General features: G+C 41.9%; 1 protein-coding gene across 1 annotated transcript in view; it reads left to right on the top strand.

Moving 5' to 3' along the window:
* Positions 1 to 12,149: 12,149 nt before the first annotated feature.
* The window catches only part of THBS4 (thrombospondin 4), a 40,835-nt gene continuing 29,664 nt past the window's right edge, over positions 12,150 to 23,320 (top strand). The window contains exons 1-4 of the mRNA XM_075590706.1: positions 12,150 to 12,480; positions 17,843 to 18,046; positions 21,165 to 21,412; positions 21,662 to 21,764. Of these exons, the coding sequence (XP_075446821.1) occupies positions 12,396 to 12,480; positions 17,843 to 18,046; positions 21,165 to 21,412; positions 21,662 to 21,764 (640 nt within the window). The 5' untranslated portion in view covers positions 12,150 to 12,395. The remainder of the gene's footprint in view (positions 12,481 to 17,842; positions 18,047 to 21,164; positions 21,413 to 21,661; positions 21,765 to 23,320) is intronic.

The raw sequence follows: 23,320 nt of genomic DNA, 5'->3' as shown, positions 1-23,320 counted from the left end.
TGGTGTGGATTACTTTCATGTTCAGGGGCTAATCCCCTGTTTAAAGTCAAATATTATGTTCTTTTGCATTTGTTATTGTTTTTATATTGAGATCCATCTTGGACATCTTTGCGCTGACCATAACCAGTTATGCGCATGCGCAAACCGGCATTTTCTGCGCATGTGCGACCTATGCTCTGCGCGCGCAAACTACGTTATGCGTGCGCAAACTGCGGGATGCGCATGCGCGCCGGGCGCACCTGCCCGTTCTGCGCATGCGCGACTTAAAATCCAACATGGCGGCCCCCTTCTCGGTGCCGCCGTATCAGCGGATCGCCGAAAAGCGGAGCGCCGAGAAGCGGGGCCCTGCCGTATACATTTATTTATTTATTACAGTCTCCCTACAAATACATCACTTAAAATTGGTATGTAGTCAAATGTATGTAATAGATACTCTTGTAACTTTAAGGGGGTATTTAATTAAACTGCAATATGCCAATTGGGGTACTATCGTACCGAAAATCCAATTTAAGTCAATGGGAGTATTTATTTGATAGTGCCCCTATCTCACTTTCACAGTTTAATGAATAACCCCCCAAAAGAGCAAACAATACCTCATCATAAAAATAAATGACTTTCTACCAATAATCTTTACTAAAAACTCTCTATTTCTTAGTTCGAATGAAGGATTGACAGATGATTGATATGCTATGTGTTCTGTGTATCAATATTGATATTGACCTAAATATTGCAATTCGGAAAGCATTTCTCAGCATCAATGCATCAAGCTATTTTGCACCTTCTTTGCTCAACTTGTTCTTAATTGAATTTAGTAATACGTTGTGTGGAAAAATAAGAGGAAAGATTGGGGTGTTACAGAAAGCACAATGGCACCCTGCGAACACGCGACCTGCATACGGGACAAGGGTTAATACTCACACTCGCAAGCACTCCCACTTTTCACCTCCGCAGAAGTCCTTCAAATTGATAATATCTTCCCTAAAGGACAAGGATCAATACACAACTCACAAGCTGCCCCAGTCTTAACCTTTGCAGAGGTCCCTCAAATGAGTTATATATCTCCTAAATCCATCGCCATATACCAGCGTCACGAGCAGCACACAAGTGAGAACGTGACTTAGATATGCAACCAGGGTTAATACACATGGCTACTCTAGCCAACTCACCTTTCACCTACGTAAGGTACCTCAAGTGAGATAATATTAACACCTTACTGAAATGCAATCATATCCATATTACTGCCACCACATGGGGTTTGCAAATAAGAGATATCAAATTAATATTTTCCAGGGCCTCAGGTCCCTGTTTATTATAGAAAAAACTATGCACTTTAACAGACAAAAATAATTTGTAGCAAAATGTGTCCGAAAACGTAAATACTCTCCCCAGAGCGTGTAACAGTTCATTCAGAGCCCAAAGCATTACTTATTAAATGTTTTAATATATATAAAAATACAGTGCTTAGGTTACACATAAAAGATTGCAATAAACATACAGTTACAATTAAATGCAGAACAGAAAATAAAAGGTTAAAACACAAAAGAAAACCTATACATTACCAAATGTCATAGATTTTCCCCAGAGAGGCCCCTGGTTTAAAATATGAGATCTCACGTATTTGGTCTCAAATACCCCCATGTCTTCATAATCTTTGCTCAGACTTAAATATTCTTTCTTCCCATGTATGCCACATAAACCCACCCCCTGTCATAAATCAGTTGTGAGATTGACGGTTTTACGACAGAGGGGAAAAAAACGACGTTTGAATCTTGTCTCAATATCTAAACATACTCATAATTTTCCTTAATTAACACTTACACACGTGAGTCACATCAATACATTCAGGCATGCAATGCGGATGCGGCAAGACTAAATATGACCATCTTAATCCTAAATTGAAGTGACAAAATGAATATCTGTCCCTTATCTCTTAAACATACAATGTGTGATGTCAGAACGTGCCCCTCGGTGACACGGTTACAGATTTGTTACTTTTATTATTCAGAGGAGATGACATCACAGGATATTCTCATTTTTAATAAAGTCACTCTTGGTGTGATACCTTCTGTAGCCACACCCCTGGCCATGCATAAACCCCCTGCAGAGAATGATTTGAAGCTCAGATGTTAAAGAATCGTGTTTAGAACAGTTGTCATAGGGGCTATACTTTATTCCCACCTCTGCCCTTATCTGGACACTATCAGCCACATGCAACCCATCTGGCCCTTTTTAGTGAGCCATACAGGATAACCCACCAGTTAAGTTCCGTTTGAAACCCAATAACCACCCGTGACAAGCCTGGATTTGTCATAAACCCAATATATAGATTGTATTTTTAACACCAAACTGTAGCTCATTAACCCCTTAAGCACAAAATGGATTCAAATACATAATACTTCATGACATTATCATGACAGCACATGATATGTGACATTGCTCCTCCACGTGACACAACATATGCAAGTGTAACCCCGAATATCACAGTTTCCATAAGATTCAGTGCTAATTATCACAATATATCCAAACATATGACACCAAGAGAACAATGAAGCCTGCCATTGTATATCAACATTTTGCATGTAGATCTGCCGGATTTTTCCTACATTTACTTGAACCAAATATCTCAGGCAAATACCATTGTCAAATATAGGGGAAACATTCTGTGTATATTATTTAGACACACTTCCCAGGAACTTACTACATACAGCCGGTATTTAACATTAAAGCCTATATTTACTAAACAGTGTTTTTCCATAAGATATCTTTCATCACCGGAATACACCTTGTGACACATGCCAGTGTCTGTGTCTCCCATATGTATATGCATGTATATATGAATATATAATATATAACTCAACATAGCAAAAACAGAGCTCCTCATACTTCCTCCCAAACCTGGCCCTACTACATCCTTCCACATTACTGTACTGTTGGAACTACGATCATACACCCAGTAGCCCAAGCACGCTGCCTAGGGGTCACACTCGACTCCTCTCTCACATTCGCCCCTCACATTCAAAACATATCTAAACCTGTCGCTTTTTCCTCAGCCCTTTCCTCTGTTGCTCGACTGCTAAAACTCTGACTAAGCCCCTTATTCTCTCCCGTCTTCATTACTGTAACCTCCTGCTGTCTGGCCTTCCTGCCTCTCACCTGTCTCCCCTACAATCTATCCTAAACGCTGCTGCCAGAATCACTCTACTCTTTCCTAGATCTGTCTTAGCATCTCCCCTCATGAAATCCCTCCCCTGGCTTCCGATCAAGTCCCGCATCTCACACTCCATTCTTCTCCTCACTTTTAAAGCTTTAAACTCTTCTGCCCCGCCTTACATCTCAGCCCTAATTTCTCGTTATGCACCATCCAGACTCTTGCATTCTTCTCAAGGATGTCTTCTTTCTACCCCCTTTGTATCTAAAGCCCTTTCCCGCCTTAAACCTTTTTCATTGACTGCCCCACACCTCTGGAATGCCCTTCCCCTCAGTACCCGACTAGCACCCTCTCTATCCACCTTTAAGACCCACCTTAAGACACACTTGCTTAATGAAACGTATGAATAGCACTGTGGATAATACTGGACACATGTTACATAAAGCTTGGCCCCCTGCAGACGCACTTACCAGAATTCCCTCCTACTGTCACTGTATGTTCTCCCTACCTACCAATTAGACTGTAAGCTCCTCGGAGCAGAGACTCCTCTTCCTTAATGTTACTTTTATGCCTGTAGCACTTATTCCCATGACCTGTTATTTATACTATCTGTTAGATATTTGATTACCACATGTATTACTACTGTGAAGCACTATGTACATTAATGGCGCTATATAAATAAAGACATACAATACAATACGTAGCCCCCTCGTGACTACAAGTTAGTGTAAGGGGTAAACAGCATTAATGGGTTAACTGTGTGGGATCACTCAGGTCACACGCCTCCGTATCATGTGATGTAGGATGTCTGGTGACCAGTGATGTCACCATAAGGAGATAGAAGGGTATGTATGTATAGCTTCACCAAATGTTCTTGAAGCAGGTTCCTTGGAGTTCTGGTAAGGGCCTCATTGTGAGTCCTGTATATAGGTTTGAGAGCATAGTTATGTGTATTAAGGATATCCTGTCACCATTTATTGTTTTCAGTTAAGGGATGTGTCATTTGCAGTTGGTGCCTGTAGTAATGGCCCACGATTGTTCTCACACAGGAAGAGGAGTAAGCACGTGCCCAGCAGGAGTTCCCAGTACAGTAGCACCGGAGCAGAATTTGATCTGCCCCTCCGGAAGGTCCTCAGTAAATTCCTGATCTGACAAGTATAGACAAAGAATGCTATACACTGAAATGGGATAGTGATCCCAGAGATTAGTGTCTGTCCCCCAACAAAGGTCCACCTGAGATGGGGCATTATTGAAGCTGTGCAGGAGATTGAATCTAACCAATACTAAGGCAAACAAGCATAAGTATCTCCCCAGCATAGGAGTGGGATCTACCCGGGGAAGAAGCACAGATTTGGTGTAGGACATTTGGTCGCAGCCATTTTCCTGTGACCTAGTGGCTTCCAGCATTTAGCCGCCACACACCTCGCAGTTAGGGCCAAGGTAACTCCCTAACCACAGCCTAAAAAACCCTAATCTTAACCCCCAATACCAATGCTACCCCATACACTAAAAGACTTAACCACTTATCCTAAACCCCTTACCCTAATTACCTAAACCTCTTAAGTTAACTTACACAAGGTCGGTGGCTGAGTGTCCAGTGGTGGAGCGGCTGTGGCAAAGCGTCCCTCAGTGGCCAAATGCCGGCCGTGACTTGGTCTGATTCTGCACAGAGTAACCATATTGCTTGACACTGGTTCATATCGGAAGTGAAGTCTGTCTGTTCTATGGCGAGCATTATAAACGGCTGTGAATAAAGCTCTTGTTTGTACTATAAAAGTTCCTGGCGTCCATCATTATTCTATCTGCATATCCACACCCAGCCTGCACCGACCCAGCACCCTGAACTGGTATGAGAGACTGAGCACAGACGTGTGCATAATCAACTCGATGTAAACTCCTTTAGAGCCGGGAAAGCGAGGTTACAAATATTTTTTTTATCATTTGTTTTATTATATGTATATTCTGGTCCCAAAAGGTGTCTTATGGAAAAGTACGCTTAATATGGGCCTTACTGTGTTTCAATGAACTCCCCCTGGGTTATGCTAGGTGAAGAATAAGTCGCCTCTCTTATTCTCCTGCCAAACTGTCTCCGATATGAACTTTCCAATGTTAATAAGTATGGAATTAGGATAACAGTGTTTCTTCGCTGTCACAGATACTGTATAGTGCCGCTAGCAAGACATATCTACCAATATCTGCTGTTACAGGACTCGGTAATATTCATTTCTGACACTAAGCCTAATCCAACATAAAAGTCTCCATCACTAGCACGCTCCATGAAAAAAACGATTTGAAGCAACAATCTTCATGATTACATAGGCAGCCTGGAAAATGAATTGCTGTTTATGAAAGTAACTAGGTAACTAGTCACACCACTGGGATTACTGAAGAAAAAAGAATATTAACACATTTGCTTTGTTTTTCACTGGTGTGACTCAGTGGCTTTTTTTTTTTTTTTTCAAACCATTTCCTTTTAAAATTATCCATATTTGCTCTTGATGATTTGCAGACATGACATAACCCACCAAATATTGTATGGATGGAAAACACAGCAACATTAGTGTCTGGCTTTATATATACTGTACTTAGCAGCAGCTTATAGATTCAATCCCACTTGCTATGAGAAAAAAATATTTAATTTGCAAATGGTAAATAATGATGAAAATACAATGCTCTAGTCTTTATCCTGCCAGCATCCACTGATGTTAAGCTGATGATCACAACATTATGCTCACCTTGCTACCTTCTAGTCAGTACAGTATGGACGGGCAACATCTTAAAGACGGTATACATTATAGCATTGTATGTTGTGACTCAGGGACACGTCCAACATTTCTAAAAAGACAGTACCACGTTCTCAGTTCTATTGTTACCATGACAGGAAACATCCAGGCAATGTATGGTGTAATCCCCCCCCCCCTTTCCCGGCTCTAAAGGGTATCACAACAGATATGTCTTTACCTATGTGTGCTCAGTCTCTGATGCCATGTACAGATGCAGTCAGATTCATCTCCACCCGGCCCTGCACTTGCAGCGGGTGAACCGTGGCCCTAGTCTCAGCCAAGTGCAGGGCAGGGGGGAATTTCCCATCAGGATTACCACAGCGGGGGTCCCTGCTTCTGAATGGGACTCACTGCGTTAACCCTACCGGGCCGCACCAGTCTTGATGAGCTGGGCAGTGAGAGCAGAAGGAATCGGCCCCTCTCCCTGCACAGCTCTAACAGGCGATCACACTGGTTTTATTATTATTTTGATGACATATTATTGAAGCAGGGGGTCCCCGGAGCTGAACCGCATTAATTTCAGGTCCGAGGACCCCCTGCTTTCCGAGGTACAGGCCCCAGTATGGGGTGCCGGTATCTCCTGCAAGTTTAAATGTCCCACGTGACCGGGACATTTAAACTTGCAGGAGATACCAGCACCCTATACCGGGGCCTGTACCTCAGGAAGCAGGCAGTCCCCGGACCTGAAATTAATGCGGTTCAGCTCCTAATGGGCAATTAGTCTGACCGTGGGGAAGCCGCGATATCAACCTGGTCAGGTTGCCTTTAAGCTGCAGTTTCCTTGAGGAAAACTGCTAAATGAATCTGACTGCACCTGTAGATGGTGCAGGGTGGGTGCTGACTGGGTGTTAATGAAAGTCGGAATAGGAAAAGGGTGCCAGGAACTTTTATAAAACAAAAGCGTGCTTATTAAACACAGTTCAGCAGCACTTAAAAGTATATAGACAGTGATGATGATACAAACACATGGCAACATAGAAGCTTTAGGGAACTATCCTATAGTAGGTTTTGGTCCTAATCTTAGTTATTTGTAGCAAAGGATGGAGTGGAAGCCTCTTGCATGAAGTCAGTAATGCACTTGGAACCTTTCGATTTGGCCAGTACGACATATGTTCAAGTTACCGTATGGGCTGTACATGCTTTCTTCATTCCAAAAGTTCCAAAAGGGTCAAAAATGACAAAAACACTTTCAATGCCCAGCCCCACATTGGGTGCCAAATGTAACCCCCCCCCCTTTCCCGGCTATAAACGGTTCACATCAGATGATGCGTGCTCCGTCTTTCAGGCTATATAGATGGTGTGGGGTAGGTGCTGGCTGGGCGTTGATGAAAGTAGGAATAGGAAAAGGGAACCAGGAACTTTTATAAAATAAAAGTGTGTTGATTGAACACAGACCAGCAACACTTTAAAATATATGGACGATGATGATTATGATGATTGATGATGGATGATGGATGATTATGCTCATTAATGATTGATGATTATGATGGTGGTGATGGTGGTGATGATGATGATGATGATGATGATGATGATGATGATGATGATGATGATGATGATGATGATGATGATGATGATGATGATGATACAAACACATGGCAAAATAGAAGCTCTAGAGAAACATCCTCTAGTAGGTACTAGCCCTGATCTTAGTTATCCGTAGCAATGATGGAGTGGAAGCCTCTTGCATGATGTCAGTAATGCACTTGGAACCTTCCGGTTTGGCCGGTCCGACATATGTTCAGGTTACCGTATGGACCGTACATGCTTTCTTCATTCCAAAAGTTCTAAAACAATCAACAATTGCAAAAACACTTTCAATGCCTAGCCCAACTTGGGCGTCAAATGTAAACCCCCCTTTCCCAGCTCTAAACAGTTCACATCAGGTATGTCTTTAGCTATTCGTACTCTGTCTCTCAGGCCATATAGATGATGTGAGGTAGGTGCTGGCTGGGCGTAGATGAAAGTTGGAATAGGAAAAGCGCACCAGGAACTTTTATTGTTCAGGGGAGGAGGAGGTGTTTCCCACTGCGGATGTGCAGTTCAACATATCCACAGACCACGGAAGAAGGAGGCTGACATTGGGCTTACATTGGGAGGTAAGATGGCTTTTCCTTACCCTCATGGCCCCTCATTCAGTACTTCTGATGGAATTACTCTGCACTATCACAGACGGTGGAACTCAGATACTGACACAGGGTTTACATTGAGGGGTAAGACGGCAATCCTTACCCCCATTTCCCTGTATCTTGTTCCTCCGGTGGAACTTTCCTCTCCATCAGACACACTAGTTTGTCTGGATTGATTTACACTATACTCCCCCCGATCCGAGTGAGGACTTTCACAGCGCTCCTTGAACGCATTCCTGATCTCAGGACACCCTTCCTTTTTACCTTACCGTATGGGAAACCCTATGGGAACAATGTTGCACACATCTTCCCGGTACTTGAACTTCCTGAACCTCTCTATAGGTGCTTGCTTAAGAACAGGGCACGTTACCAAACATTAAAATAATAAAGGTGACATGACATAGCTAGCTGCAGATTAGTAACACATAAAGCAATATACAGGACTTACATGAGCACCTCAATTAGAACTCCGAAGAACTGAATTATGGGATACAGGCATGGCTATATATACCCACATGATCCCCATGTTAACATCACTGGTCACAAGGCAGAGTGGGAGGGACAGAACCTGTTGAGCCCACGCAGTTACCCCTTCTAGCCATTAACACATTTAGTAACCAACCAAGAGGGGGCTACAATGGTAGCCAAGAAAAATTAATGTTCCAGAATGACTAGTAATGTGTATAAATTGCCCCAGAAACACAATACATAAAAAAAGTAACAAGGAAACCATAACATAGTGTATTAAAACATGGATTACTGGACACTACTTTGTTACTCACTTGGTAAAGTTGCACCTTTTGAGTCAGAGTAAAGATTATGCATTTTACATTTCTAGCAAGTGCCCTCGAGACGTGTAAATATAATTGTGCCAGGAATGGATCGCCTTTAGTTTTATGCCCACATTAATGAAACCACACTAACTGTTTGGTTTACATAAAGGCTTTACTTTGGGAGGGCTGAAACTCAATCAATGCTGAGGGGGTGGGGGACTGCTATGTCAGATTACTTAAACATCCCTCTTCTACCATTTGCTGGTTTTCAGATATTTCTCGCTGCCACTAGCTCTCCTGACACCTGGCCTAAGGCTTGTGTACAAATAAAGGTTGCTCAGAGAGGGAACCCCTGCTACTGGACATGGCTATTCCGGGAATGGGCAAAACATTACCACAGGCAACTGTAGGAAGGCTTGACCTGATTGACGGGATGCAGCCTATGAAATTTGATCTGAGCACAGGCATTGCATCTGTTGTAAAATAACATGTCCTGGCTTAGTGGGGCATCTTTAAAGAGCCTAGGCCAATCTGATGTCAAGTAATATGAGTTGTTAATATACTGTACATTTGGTGGGAATATGGATGAGGTACCTAGATCAATGTTTGTATTATTTGTTACTTGAACCTTGTTGCTACTTATGCTGTATATGCAAAGGGTCTACAAAGGTCACACCCTTTAGGAGCAAATTATAAACTACTCTAAGAATGTTTGCAGAGCCCAGTCACACTTGACATCATCAATCCTTCAATTAGAGCTTGTATATAGCTCTAAGTACTAAGCAATCCTGAATTCATAATGCAGTGAACCCTTTGTTATTAAAAAGACATGCAACATATTGTGCTGCAATTCTTTGAAGGTCCTTCTAGCAAGGAAGCTAATATAATGTTCATCTGATGCCTGTGGAACTAGTAAAGTATACGAACAGGGCACGAACATACGCCAGAACAACACAATGGTAGATACATACTACATGATATACAAGTAACGTGTAGTAGCTTAGATGTAAGAATGCTGTCTATGAATTTAAATGTGTGAAACCTCTCCAGATCATATATCCAGGCCCGCCGCCAGCATTTCAAGGGCTTAGGATAAAAGTGTACACCCACGCCCCAGGTTGAACAGGGGAGGAGGTGTGCTGAGCACTTGTTGAGCAGGGTGGGGGATTGTTTGGGTGCATAGCACTTGTTGAGCAGAGGGGTGAGAGACTGAGCACATGCTGAGTGGTGGGGGGGGAGGGGGAGAGATGTTCCTGACCATGGAGGGTCCTACCTATTCTTCTTGGTGGTCTAGCAGAGTAAGGGGCTCATCAGTATTTCTCCAATTTACACCAATGTCACCACTTCTCAGGGTCAGACTAGCATGGTGGGGAACCTGGGAAACCCTTGGTGGGCTCACAACCCTAGTTGCATAGCAAGTCAGGACCGTACACAAACAAAAAGAGCTGGGGCCAGTGGAGAACAGGGGCCCGGCTGGACAACACAGAAACCGCATCCCGATTTTCAGGTTTAGTGGCTGCACCCCCTTCCTCTGCCAGACTCCCCCTTCCTCATCTCCTGGAATGTCTCCAGCCAGCAGTGCTGGAAAACTGTTTTATCCCTGCTCAGCAACCACAGACGCACTCAGATTCTCCAGTGGGCCCCAGTAAGACAATGAGCTACATCAGGGCTATCAAAAATACGACTTTTCTGTCCGACCCGCAGACCAGGTACCAAGAACAGGGCAGGTTCAAGGGTATTTGGCACCTTAGGCGAACCTTTTTTGCTTAGGGAGTATTGTGTGGGTGGGGGGGTTGGTATTAAGTGTATGTGTGGGGTATTAAGAGTGTATGTCCTGGCGGTATTAAAAGTGTGTCGGGGTATTACGTTTGAGGGGGAATGTTAAGTGTGAGGGGAGAATGTTTCTTGTGTGTGGAGGAATATTACATGTGAGGGGGGAATGTTACGTGTGAGGGAGGAATGATACGTGTGATGGGGAATAATACGTGTGAGGGGGGAATGATACATGTGAGGGGGGAATATTACGTGTGAGGAGGAATGATACGTGTGATGGGGAATAATACGTGTGAGGGGGGAATAATACGTGTGAGGGGGGAATGATACATGTGAGGGGGGAATATTACGTGTGAGGGGGGAATGATACGTGTGAGGGGGGAATGATACGTGTGATGGGGAATGATACGTGTGATGGGGAATAATACGTGTGAGGGGGGAATGATACATGTGAGGGGGGAATATTACGTGTGAGGAGGAATGATACGTGTGATGGGGAATAATACGTGTGAGGGGGGAATAATACGTGTGAGGGGGGAATGATACATGTGAGGGGGGAATATTACGTGTGAGGGGGGAATGATACGTGTGAGGGGGGAATGATACGTGTGATGGGGAATGATACGTGTGAGGGGGGAATGATACGTGTGATGGGGAATGATACGTGTGAGGGGGGAATATTACGTGTGAGGGGAAAATATTATTGTGTGGGGGGGGAATATTAAGTGTAAGTGTGATTTTAAATGTGAGGGGAAATATTAAGAGTGTGTGACTGGTAGGGATATTAAGAGTGTGTGAGGGGTAGGGATATTAAGAGAGTGTGACTGGTAGGGATATTAAGATAGTGTGAGTGGTAGGGATATTAAGATAGTGTGAGTGGTAGGGATATTAAGATAGTGTGAGTGGTAGGGATATTACTGTAAGAGTGAGGCTGGGATAAGAGTGTGAGAGGTGAGGAGAGAAATAAAGAGATGGGGGGGGGAAGTGAGGGAGAAGGGTGGAAATGATTTAGAAAGAGGGAGGGAAGAGTGAGCTTAATGCTGGCATCTTGTATACAGCCGCACTAATAGGTTTTATATGCAAATTTAGAAATTGTATGGTTCTGTACTGTACGTATGGCCCGAATGAAGTACAATGATCTAGTCAGGCCCCTCATATGAAATGAGTCAGACACTCCTGGGCTTCATTAACTTGTACGTTTAATTGTTTACAAAGATTTAACGTCACATTTCTCCTGATTTGAGAACTTCAGCACACAAATGTGCACATCTCTTCCTACAAAGGGTATTATCTACCTAGAGTTATAATGAGGGGTAGTATGCCTAACCATTTATTGGAGGCTACAATCCAAAAGCCCCTCTGTCTCTGGTATGTGCCATCACTGGTGAACTCTGCCATGAAAAGAGACTTTCTGTATATCTGACCAAAAGTTTTAGACTCTGAAGGAGGTAAACAGCCTTAGATTTAAAGAACAGCTGGAGTCTTCTCTAAGACCCCACCTCTTCTGGTCAGGGGGGTTGCCGAATAAACACTGCAGGCTCAGAAGGCAGTGCCTCAGTGTCCCCAAGAAGAAGCCTCCTGCTGGTCAGCTGCATCTCCCCCTTCCCTTCCCCATGCCTGTGTACTAGAGAGGATCAGGTTGTCTCACTGCTGCCTTCCACCAACCAGACGAGCTCACTGCTGAGGAGCTAGGGATCTGTACAACTGCATCTGCTGACCCTCTGAAGACAGAGGGAGCTGGAGGCAAGAGAGTTAGCACAGACATCCTGGAAATTATATTCTAGAAGTCAAGATGCCTAAAAGGAAAGCCTTGTGTCTCTTGCTGCCTATTCTGCTGCAGTTATATCCAGGATTTGAAGCACAGCCCAATTATCAAGGTAAAGATTTTAATTACTTCTTCAAATAAATCTACTCTGATAACCATTGTGCCCAAAAAACAAAAAATGAAGGTTATTTTACAGGGTTTAGGAAGACATGTTATAAACTTCTACATAAACAAATAGCTTAAAGAATAGACTGCAATGAAGTCTGATTAAAAGCACATTAGAAAAGGGATCTGCATTTCCTAAAATACTAGGAATCTTACTTACTGTCTTCCACCTTTCCACCTTGAATATTGTACCATCTTGCAGAACATTGCAAATTATGTGTAATGTAGATTATAATATGAAGACTGGATTGTTCAAGAAAAGGAGGAATATGTTAGGAAAATATTTAATTTAATATTCTAGTATATAGTTTTTTTTTTTCTACATGCTCCTCTACAATAGGGCACACAGCTTTAACAGGGGATATGATTTTAGGAATCGGGCACTTTTCATTACAGGTGCACACAGAACTTAATTCACAATTGCATAATTTCATTATTTAAAATGTAATTGAGAGGGTGGCAGGGAACAATTATCCATTTTCTCTTACATGTTATATTGAAATGAAGGAAGAGACCTCTGGCATAGTGATTTCTTCTTTTAGTCAATCGTTCTTTTTAAAATGAGAGGAGTTTCTTTTAACAACAATATAAGATGATGACAATATGTCTGCGATGTGACAGGCAAAAAATATATATATGAGTTATGTGTTATGTTCCAAATTACTACCATTTGTATGTCAAACAGACGCCAAAGCCCTTACTGCCCACAGCAGGGTAACAATGCTTTAACTCGGGGGTGCTTAACTCCAGTGCTCAAGCCCCCCCAATGGGTCAGATTTTCAGGATATTCCTGCTTCAGCACAGGTGGCCCAATCAGCTCAAAGACTGAGCTTCTGACTGAGCCACCTGTGCTGAAGCAGGGACTGAGTCACCTGTGCTGAAGCAGGGATATCCTGAAAACCTGACTTGTTAGGGGGGGGGGGAGGACTGCAGTTGAGCAGCATTGCTTTAACTCACACTGTAGTGAATGGAAGATAATGTGCAGGCAGTCCTCGGTTATCCGACACAATGCGTTACCCTAACTGGCGTTGGATAGCGAAACGTTGTAAAGCGAATCACACTTTCCCATAGGAACACTGTTTAAATGAGAGGTTCCGTTCCTGAAGGCATTTTTAACACTAAAATACACCAAATATTTTATGCAGGCAATAAGATATGCAGCACACACATAAATTATATAGTGTATATCCTGTATTATATATATATATATATATATATATATATATATATATATATATATATATATATATAGAATCCAATGCACAGCCGGCACACCATATGCAAGTAAATAAGTTTTGGTGCTTATCCCATAAAGCAATAACAGACCATACGATACCGGTTGCAACACGACATCAAGGGACAGCACGCAGGTAAGTAAATCAAAAATGTTCTATATTTGATAGAAGACACAAAAAACGACGTTTCGGTCCCCCAGTGGGACCTTTCTCAAGCACCACCTTGAGAAAGGTCCCACTGGGGGACCGAAACGTCGTTTTTTGTGTCTTCTATCAAATATAGAACATTTTTGATTTACTTACCTGCGTGCTGTCCCTTGATGTCGTGTTGCAACCGGTATCGTATGGTCTATATATATATATATATCTAAACATAATAAATAATATAGTATAATATAATATTATATATATATATATAATATTATATTATACTATATTGTGTGTGTGTGTGTATATATATATATATATATACTGTATATACACACATACACAACTTTGCAAAGCGTCGTAAGAGCGTTGGATAAGCCGTTTTGGCGTTGTAAAAATGAACATAGGTATGCCTTGCATAGCGTTGGATAAGCCATTCGTTGTAAAACGACGCGTTGTAAAACAAGGACTGCTGGTAACTAGAGATATCGCGGGCATGTTAGTGTTTAGTTTTGTTTCTATCTGTTACCTTCCCAAAAAAATTTCCGCAATTCTGGGAGGGTTTATGAAGTCACCAGAAAATGGTACTGTAAGCTCTCAGCGAAATATTGCCAGACAGTGAGGGACACACGGTGTGTGTGTCCTATTTATAATATCAGCATTAGGCGAGTCTAGCCATTTTATAGAATTTTGCATAGCCGCATAATCATAATTACATAAACATAATTACATAAACATAACTACAAAGCACATTGGCTTAATGCGGTGAATCGCTGGCTAACTCTGACTAATCGTGACTTTTTTTTGCTACTTGGAAATGGCCCATTTCACATGGTTCCCACCTAGTACGGGATGTTTGCACATCTCTAATGGTAACTGGGGGATATATCAACATGGCAACATTCTAACACACAGCAACACATCTGTGATAAGCCTGTGACAATTTGCACTAGTGGCATATATATATATATATCTTGTTTCCTACGATTGCCACCCATTTCTTAGGCGCAGATGTTAATGCCACCGCAGACCTGGTGAATTTATTTGATGCAAGGAGAGAGACATTTTTCACTAGTCATAAGCACAACTTTTGATGCATCTCATATAAAATTAACTATGTCCCCCTCAACTGTAACTATGTCCCCCTCAACTGTAACTATGTCCCCATCAACTGTAACTATGTCCCCTCAACGCCTCGTTTAACCACCACTCAAAATACTCACAGGCACAAGTGGAGCATAAGGTTACAAAAGAAAATTGATACATCGATGCAAAGTGATGCAGAGTCAAATAACATTATCTGCACCTGTTTTTGGAACAATGCTCCAGTCTGCAACACTTGATTGGCTTTTCAACCCCATAAACAGGAGTAGGTTATGTATCACGGTCTCTGGCTGCAAAACCCGTGTCAATAATGAGGAAAAACTGTTCTAGTTATATTGAACAAAATATCTATTTCTTTCAATTGCCCTTTATAAAGGAGTCATTTGAAATATGTGTCTCTTAAGGGCACACTCTATATATGCTGAAGTGGCAGCTACAGCTGAAAATCCCCTAACAGCCACTATGGCATATATACCAAATCTGTTCCATGCCAATGTAACAAAGCACACCCTGCCTGCATCAGCATGGGGTTTGAGTAGTGGTTATACTGAAGCATTGACGCACACATAATAATGGAACAGATCTGCGTGTGCTATAGTCATTTGTATCCCTATTTGTGTCAATCATAAATAAGTATGAGATGGCACACACCTAGAAGGACTAAGAAACTTGTGTCCGAAGAATGAAACTTATCAAATAAGTGTATTATTTTTATTTTATGCCGCACTAAAGGAAGTGGTGGCGTGTTTCCCCTTGACATGCTGCTCGGGATTAACTCCTTTATTACCAGATGGGTGTGTGTTGCCGTTTTTACTTGTATAGCATATACGCATTTGCATAACATGAATAATCCCCCAAACCAGTGCCATCTGGAACACAACATTTGTGTGCAATAGTTTTAGGAAGTTGGTTTTGTCAAACTCAAACAACATCTGTCTTCACCCTTTTAAGAAAAGTTTTGTTTTTGTTGCACAAGGTCCATTTAAACACAAATAAACTGGTTGATTGTAAAAATTCAATGTAACAACAGTTAAGTATAAACATCCTTACCTATTCAGACATTTAATATGCGGTGCTATGTGGCTTTATCACTTTGCGGGTTTCTCTCGTATTTTAGTCCCATTGGCGTTTGGTTGAATAATACAACTTAGTAAAAATGGACTTTATTACTTATTAAGTCTCCCACTTGCAAAACTGGGAAGAATCCAAAGAAAATAATTGCTGTAGATTTCTCATGGGCTAAACTCTCATTACTTTCCTTTGATAAAATATGGTGCTTTTGTACACTGATTTAGCACAATAGAGACCAATAAATGAGTTGTAATCCTTTATATGTCAGTATGGTTATTCCTTGTTAGATATTGACCCATTTTGCAGTTTCTCATGAAGCGACAGTACATTTGATATTGTACCACAGCACAACAGGCTGTCCCATACAAATATATAGCGACAATAGCAGCCTGTCTGACTTTTGCCAGCATCTGTTTTTAGTCTTAGTAAATAGCCTCCGTAGATTCCATCAGACTTTATTATATTTTCCATTGGCACAGTGAATGTTTTAATGTGGTTTCCCTTTGTGTGCAGGCGTGCGAGACCTCTGTTACACAGGGAAACCTACATGGATGACAAGGCACAAGATGTGGGCCTCGTAGCAGGCAGTAGGGCAGAACCACATTCCACGTGGGCAAAATGAATGTCTTGTCTAGTGTCAAATCTAAATATTATACCGAAGGTGCTCTAAAATGTACCGCAATACTCCTAGCAAATAAAAGAGTATCCGAGTATTACGTTTTGACTGAATGACTAATATCAGTGTACTAGTATGATCATTCTCTATATGCTAAGACCATTTTACAGAATGTGACATGGATTCTTGATATACTGTTTACAGCTGGGGTTTTTTAAGTGTATCCTGGGATGTAAAATTGAGCACTGTCCTAATTACTGTTTAAAAAAAAAATACATCTCAAAAGAGCAATCCGTGCAATATCCTGTGCATGTGTTCTTTCAAATAAATCAGTTCTGTAGTATTAGATAATACTTACTACATTTTTTTTTTAACTTCAAATCTTAATGCCATTTGTAATGATTTTTAATATACTGATCATTGTTTGATATCTATAGCAGGTTTTATCCCAACTCCCCAGCAGTGCAAGATCTTTGCAACACTTTCCTGTTTGTGATCATTTGTTGCCAATATTCCCAGCAGTTTGAGCTGCAAACTGTACCAGTAGACAATGTTACCTTATCTGATCCAGAACCCCCAGATCCCGCTGATTTTTCTCCTTGGAGGTGGATATCCCTGAAAGTTTTGGGACGCATCTGCCGCCACTTCTATTGCATGCATTTTATTGACATGTTGAAACACCATACATTTCAAGGTGCAGACCCACTTAGTTCACAAAAACAATTGAAAACCACTTTGCGGTGTAACTAGCTTTGTAAAACAAATGAAGTCAGGCTTAAAGCAAACATTTGGCTGTTTTGATTCATGTGGTAATTAAGAGAGAACAAGACATCTTCCCTTAGTTCACTTACTTTTAGTGAGAAGACCAATTAGGAAAAGACACAGCCAGGCGTGGACACTTTCTTGTGCAAAGTCCTGTTCAATGTCCTGTCCATCATAAAAAAAAGACGTAGGGTCTAGAAGCAGACAGCCCCTCCTATATTTCTGTTTTCCAGGTTTACAGGTGAACTTCAAAAATTACTTACTTTGTACAGTCACTAATCATCCAGATTTAGCCTCCGAAACAAATCACTGTAGTAGTTTATTTTGGTCATAGACAGGACTAATTATCTTTTCCATTTCTTTTTGGTTTTCAGTTCTCGATCTTCTCACATATCCAGCCCAGAGACAGGTCACCACGTTCCTTCAGCAGACGCTCAGCAATCCCTCCATGAATGAAGTATATATACTGTCAACTTTTAAACTGCAACCCAAGACCACAACCACTCTATTTAGCCTTTACTCTGCAAATGACAACAGCAGGTACTTCGAATTCACAGTTATGGGTCGTTTAAACAAAGGTAAGTCTATGGCAGGCGCACCAAACCCTTACAACACCAGCACAACATGGCACAACAGTGACTGGTTCCTCGGGACCTGAAGGGCTTGGTCCTTATTATTGCTCGCACACCACCATCATTGGTTAGTAATAATTAATGTAGAGGTAGCACTGACAGGCTTGGTCTAATTCTTTTTAACATCTAGTGAGGTGTCGTTAGAAAAAGTCCATTGTAGGTAAGAAGAGTGTCACTGAAGAAGAGGGTTGTTTGCTTCTGTAAAGCACCATAGACAGAAGGCACTGTTGCTCTCTCATATTTGTAGTACTGTACGAGAAGGGTGCTTCATGCACTCACTGTGGCTATAATGATCCCCAATATGTGAAGTACTGTAAGTAGGAGTACTGGATACTCCACAATAAGAATGACTAGAAGTAATAGAAAGTAGTGTTTTCATTTTATTGTCCTAATAAAAACATTGCAGACAAATCTTGCAGAGAAAATGTTGATTTATACTTGATTGGTCATACTGTGGGGTGCCTGCTATTTTAATTAACTTTTTCTACAAAGTCACAGCAAGAACTGAGGCTGGGACAGAGCTACTATAAAATACTAGCAATCAGAGCAAGACCCATGCCTATACACCATATATACTGTATATATGTGAGCCCTTAACTTATAGGGGCACATCAAAGATTTATTCTGTGATACATCTTGTGCAGTTTGTTTTGCCACATAATCCCATTATCCCATTGCGTGGATACATATGCTCTATACTCTTCTTAACAAATAGTTTAATGCTAGAATATTACATGGTGTGCAGTTTAGTACCATTTCATTCATTCAGTGCCAAGAACATTGAACTAAGAAAATAAAAAAAACATACTGAATAGTACGGTTGTCACTTTATACTGCGGTTGCCAGAGAGTGTGTCTGAGAGAGTGAGAGTGTGTCTGAGAGAGTGAGAGAGTGTGTCTGAGAGAGTGAGAGAGTGTGTCTGAGAGAGTGAGAGAGTGTGTCTGAGAGAGTCTGAGTGTGTGTGAGAGAGTGTGTCTGAGAGAGTGAGAGTGTGTCTGAGAGAGTGAGAGAGTGTGTCTGAGAGAGTGTGTCTGAGAGAGTGAGTGTGTCTGAGAGAGAGAGAAAGAGTGTGTCTGAGAGAGAGAAAGAGTGTGTCAGAGAGAGAAAGAGTGTGTCAGAGAGAGAGAGAGAAAGAGTGTCTGAGAGAGAGTGAAAGAGTGTGTCTGAGAGAGAGAGAAAGTGTGTCTGAGAGAGAGAGAAAGTGTGTCTGAGAGAGAGAGAAAGAGTGTGTCTGAGAGAGTGAGAGTGTGTCTGAGAGAGTGAGAGTGTGTCTGAGAGAGTGAGAGTGTGTCTGAGAGAGTGAGTGTGTCTGAGAGAGTGAGAGTGTGTGTGAGAGAGTGTGTCTGAGAGAGTGAGAGAGTGTGTCTGAGAGAAAGAGTATGTCTGAGAGAAAGAGTGTGTCTGAGAGAGTGTGTGCCTGAGAGAGACACCAACTGTTAGGTATGTATATACAACTTTATTTTTACTTTGGGCGCCGCGGAAAAATCCTGATCGCCTCGGGGAGCCTTGAACCGAAAAAGTTTGGGAACCACTGCCTTAACCCCTTCAGTAATGGAGAAGTATAAAGTGCATTGCAAACCAATGTTTCCATGTCTCTTCACTTTATAAGTGGACATAGCGTCCTATGAATTGAATATGCATTGTGTAAAACCCCATCTGTCCAGCACACCGGTCAAACGTGCTCCAAGTTTAGATCCCCAGAGAAATCTTCCTCAGAGTAACAATAGAATCTAAAAAGAAATTCTACTAATAAAAATACTCCAGCGTACTGAAGCTATTGGAGCCGCTTTACCATGCCTAGAACAACAGCGTGTCAGGTCCAGGAAGGGTTATGTTGACTGAAACCATTGTTCCTGTTCTGCACCTTCTGCCAATTAACACATTTGTGCCACTCAACTCTTCTCTGATACTACAGTATGTGTCACTTTGGGTGTGCACACTCCATTCTTAATGTTGTGGGACAGTTACAGTACTATGTAGAACTGTTTTTTTGGGTCCAGTTGATTAGGAGTATGAACCTCCTTCTAGTTTGTTTCCATTTGTTAGCTGTGGATTGTGGTATTTTTATGTATTTCGTATTACTTAGAACCACTGCCTCTTGCTGAAAACAGTATTATAAAGCCAGCTGGAGGAAATACACCAGTAGCACTGTACAGAACAATAAAGTGAAAATATAATTTTTTTTAAATCACATATATGGTACAGTATATAGATTTTTAGGCAAAATAAATGAATATCCAAAAGCGCTTGTAGTTTAAATTTGAGTGCCCCGGCCTCCTTAGCACATTAATGAAAGAACATGTTCTTTGTATTATATAAGCAGCCTGAGAACCCCATTTATTTCTCACAAACAATCATCATGACATACGTCTCCGTAGATCTCTTTACTCCCAATAATTTGTGTATTAATTAATGCCTACTGTACATACTAGAAAAGTCTGGAGCTGGCACTCAGATTAGTGATGTATAATAGCGGTGCTAGTCCCATATAAATAATGTAAACGATTTTACCATTCTTGCGTCCGGTAAGTAAAGACAGCACTCGAGTCCAGTAGTCCAAAATCACTGTATTAGGCATATAGTAAAAAGAGACGCCTAACCCGACGTTTGGGGTCCGAAGCGGGACCTAGTCTGCAAATCCACTCACCCAAAAGTGCACGCCATTTAGAGTAATATTATAGTCATTAAATGATGGCTTATCTTTGTAGCTGCCACACATTGATGCCCACAGATAACCAAAAGGAGATTACAAGCCAAAAGGATTAGATTCATGGGTATCACGCTCCCTGGTTGTAGCGCATTAACCTATTTCACACACGTAGGTAGACATAGGTGGCCACAAAAAAAAACCCCACTGTCGGTAAAGTCAAAAACAGGGCGAACACATCATAAAGTTTCTGAAAAAAAGAAAAGGATTAAAACAGTGATTGCATTACACGTACATCAGGGTAAGTTACAACCTTCATCACTTTTTTTGGGGGGGTGGGGGGGTTACTGCATTTCGGTCAGTTTTTGTTGTTGTTCTTTTGCTGCATCACTTGACAGTCGTCTGTTTTTGTCTCAGCCTCCCTTCGATACCTCAAGGGTGATAAGAAGTTAAACTCTGTTATCTTCAACAACATTGAGCTGGCTGATGGGAAGCCGCACACGCTCCTCTTGCACCTGAGCGGCCTGCATCGGGGAACCAGCGCAGCTGAGCTCTACCTGGACTGTGTGCAAGTGGATGCCATCAAGAACTTGCCCCAACCATTTTCTGGGCTAAAACTGAACCCGGGCTCTGTGGAATTGCGGACTCTTCAGAAGAGGTCACAGGTAAGCACAGAATGGGACGATATGGAAAAACAATGATTTTTTATATAAATATGGTGATTGGGAAAACATGAATATTCTTCCAGGATATTGTTATAGTTCTAAATAAGAACTCCCATTTTACTACATCCAAAGCTATCACCACCCACGCAAGAAGCGGGCACGCCACAGCTTTCCAGATATCGGTCTCCCGTGTGTAAATTCTGAGTGACTCTCTTCTTGAAATATAATGTCCATTTTTCATTCATTTAGGATTCTTTGAGTGAACTAAAGCTGGTGATGGGAGGCTCTCTGTCCCAGATTGCATCAATTCAGGACTGTTTTATGCAGCAGAGTGAACCTGGACAACAGACAGGTGAGTTTAGTTCAAACATTAGAATCCGTAAAAACGATAACTAATAGCACACCTACTGTTCATGTCTCATGCGGGTTACCAGAGCCCATTCCCGTATCTAAGGCCGAGTCTATGGTGGGTGCGTGCGCACGTGACCATGCTAGTGGCTTCGCGCTTGCCTCCAGCTTGAGCGATTTGTGCCCTCTAATTGGATGCTATGAGGGGCCGTGATGTCACAGAGCTGGTTCGCCTCATTGGGAGAATCGCTCACGTGACCCAGCTGTCACGTGAGGAAACAAATTGATTTATTTTCTTGCGAGCGCCGGGGCTTCTGGTCACGCAAGCGGCCGCGCGCTCTAAGGACAGCCTCATAGAGGCACATCATTTTGATCGCATAGAAAAAATGCACACACGTCCACAGAGCTCCGTTACATCAAAATGTGACATTAACTGGAACGGGAATGGACGTTATGTTCCCAGAGTTAACATGGTATCTTCAAAGCTGATTACATGCAAATACACCGCCAGGACTACATCTCATTAGCATAGGTTTCACGTCACGTTATTGTAACATAACATTGCATTATCTTCCAATAACATGACGTTATGCCAGTCTTGGCGTTACTAAGATGCAGACCCTGAAATAGGACTTTTGCTGGAGTGGAGAGAAAGAGGAGAGGAAAAACACACCAGGAAATAACACTATGAGGCCTATGCAGAGAGCAGCGGTAAGGTGAATAGCGGCATTTTTTGGAGAAAAATGCCTGTAGAAAGGCAGGTACTGGCGAGTTTTAAAAAAAGCGCCATTTTTTTTTGGTGAAACTCGCCGCGCGACTGGCGAGAACCTAAATCTCGCCAGTTGTAAAAATGTCCCTATTCAGAAAGGCGCGATCGCCATCTAGTGGCTGTTCGCGCCAATAACATGGAGAGAAATTCTACAATTACCTCCGTCAAAAAAAGTTGGCAGGAAGCTGGAGCGCACCGGCGAGAGGGAAAATACAAAAAAAAAAACGCGCTTTTTTTCAAACATGTTTCACCAGCGCGCATCTCGCCGGTTGCAACTCTCCATAATCAGACATGATTTTAAATGCAGTTTTCGGACCTTTCTGCATATGGAGATAAAATCACACCAATAAAAGTTCAATTTATTAACATCTCCAATTATTTCCAGCGCTGCTCTCTGCATGAGGCCCCAAGTGATTAGAATTATGCCTAACGGTGGCGTTACACCCAGCCAGCTGCTGCAAAAGTCCTATTTCAGTGTCTGGGTAAGAGCAATACCAAGTGTAGGTTTAACTTAAATAACGTTTTGTTAAGTCCCTGCGTTAACTGTGACTGACTTTATTGGATAGGCAATGTAATGATAACAGACCGTTTGCATATAATTTGCTTGTCCTTATCACTAAAGTCCGTTGTAGTTAACGCTATTCTCTTTACGGGGAGCAAACCATAACGTTATATTATTGTCACTTGACGATACACCGTTATGTGAACTTAAGTTAACACAACGTTAAGTGACAACAGAGCTTTGTAGATCTGGGCCTCAGTGTGTAACATTGAACTGACATATTCCTTTT

Source organism: Ascaphus truei, chromosome 1 (genome assembly GCF_040206685.1).
Source record: "Ascaphus truei isolate aAscTru1 chromosome 1, aAscTru1.hap1, whole genome shotgun sequence".
Taxonomy (NCBI): Eukaryota; Metazoa; Chordata; class Amphibia; order Anura; family Ascaphidae; genus Ascaphus; species Ascaphus truei.
Note: the sequence above shows the minus strand (reverse complement) of the source record. Positions and strands in the feature narration are given on the sequence as shown.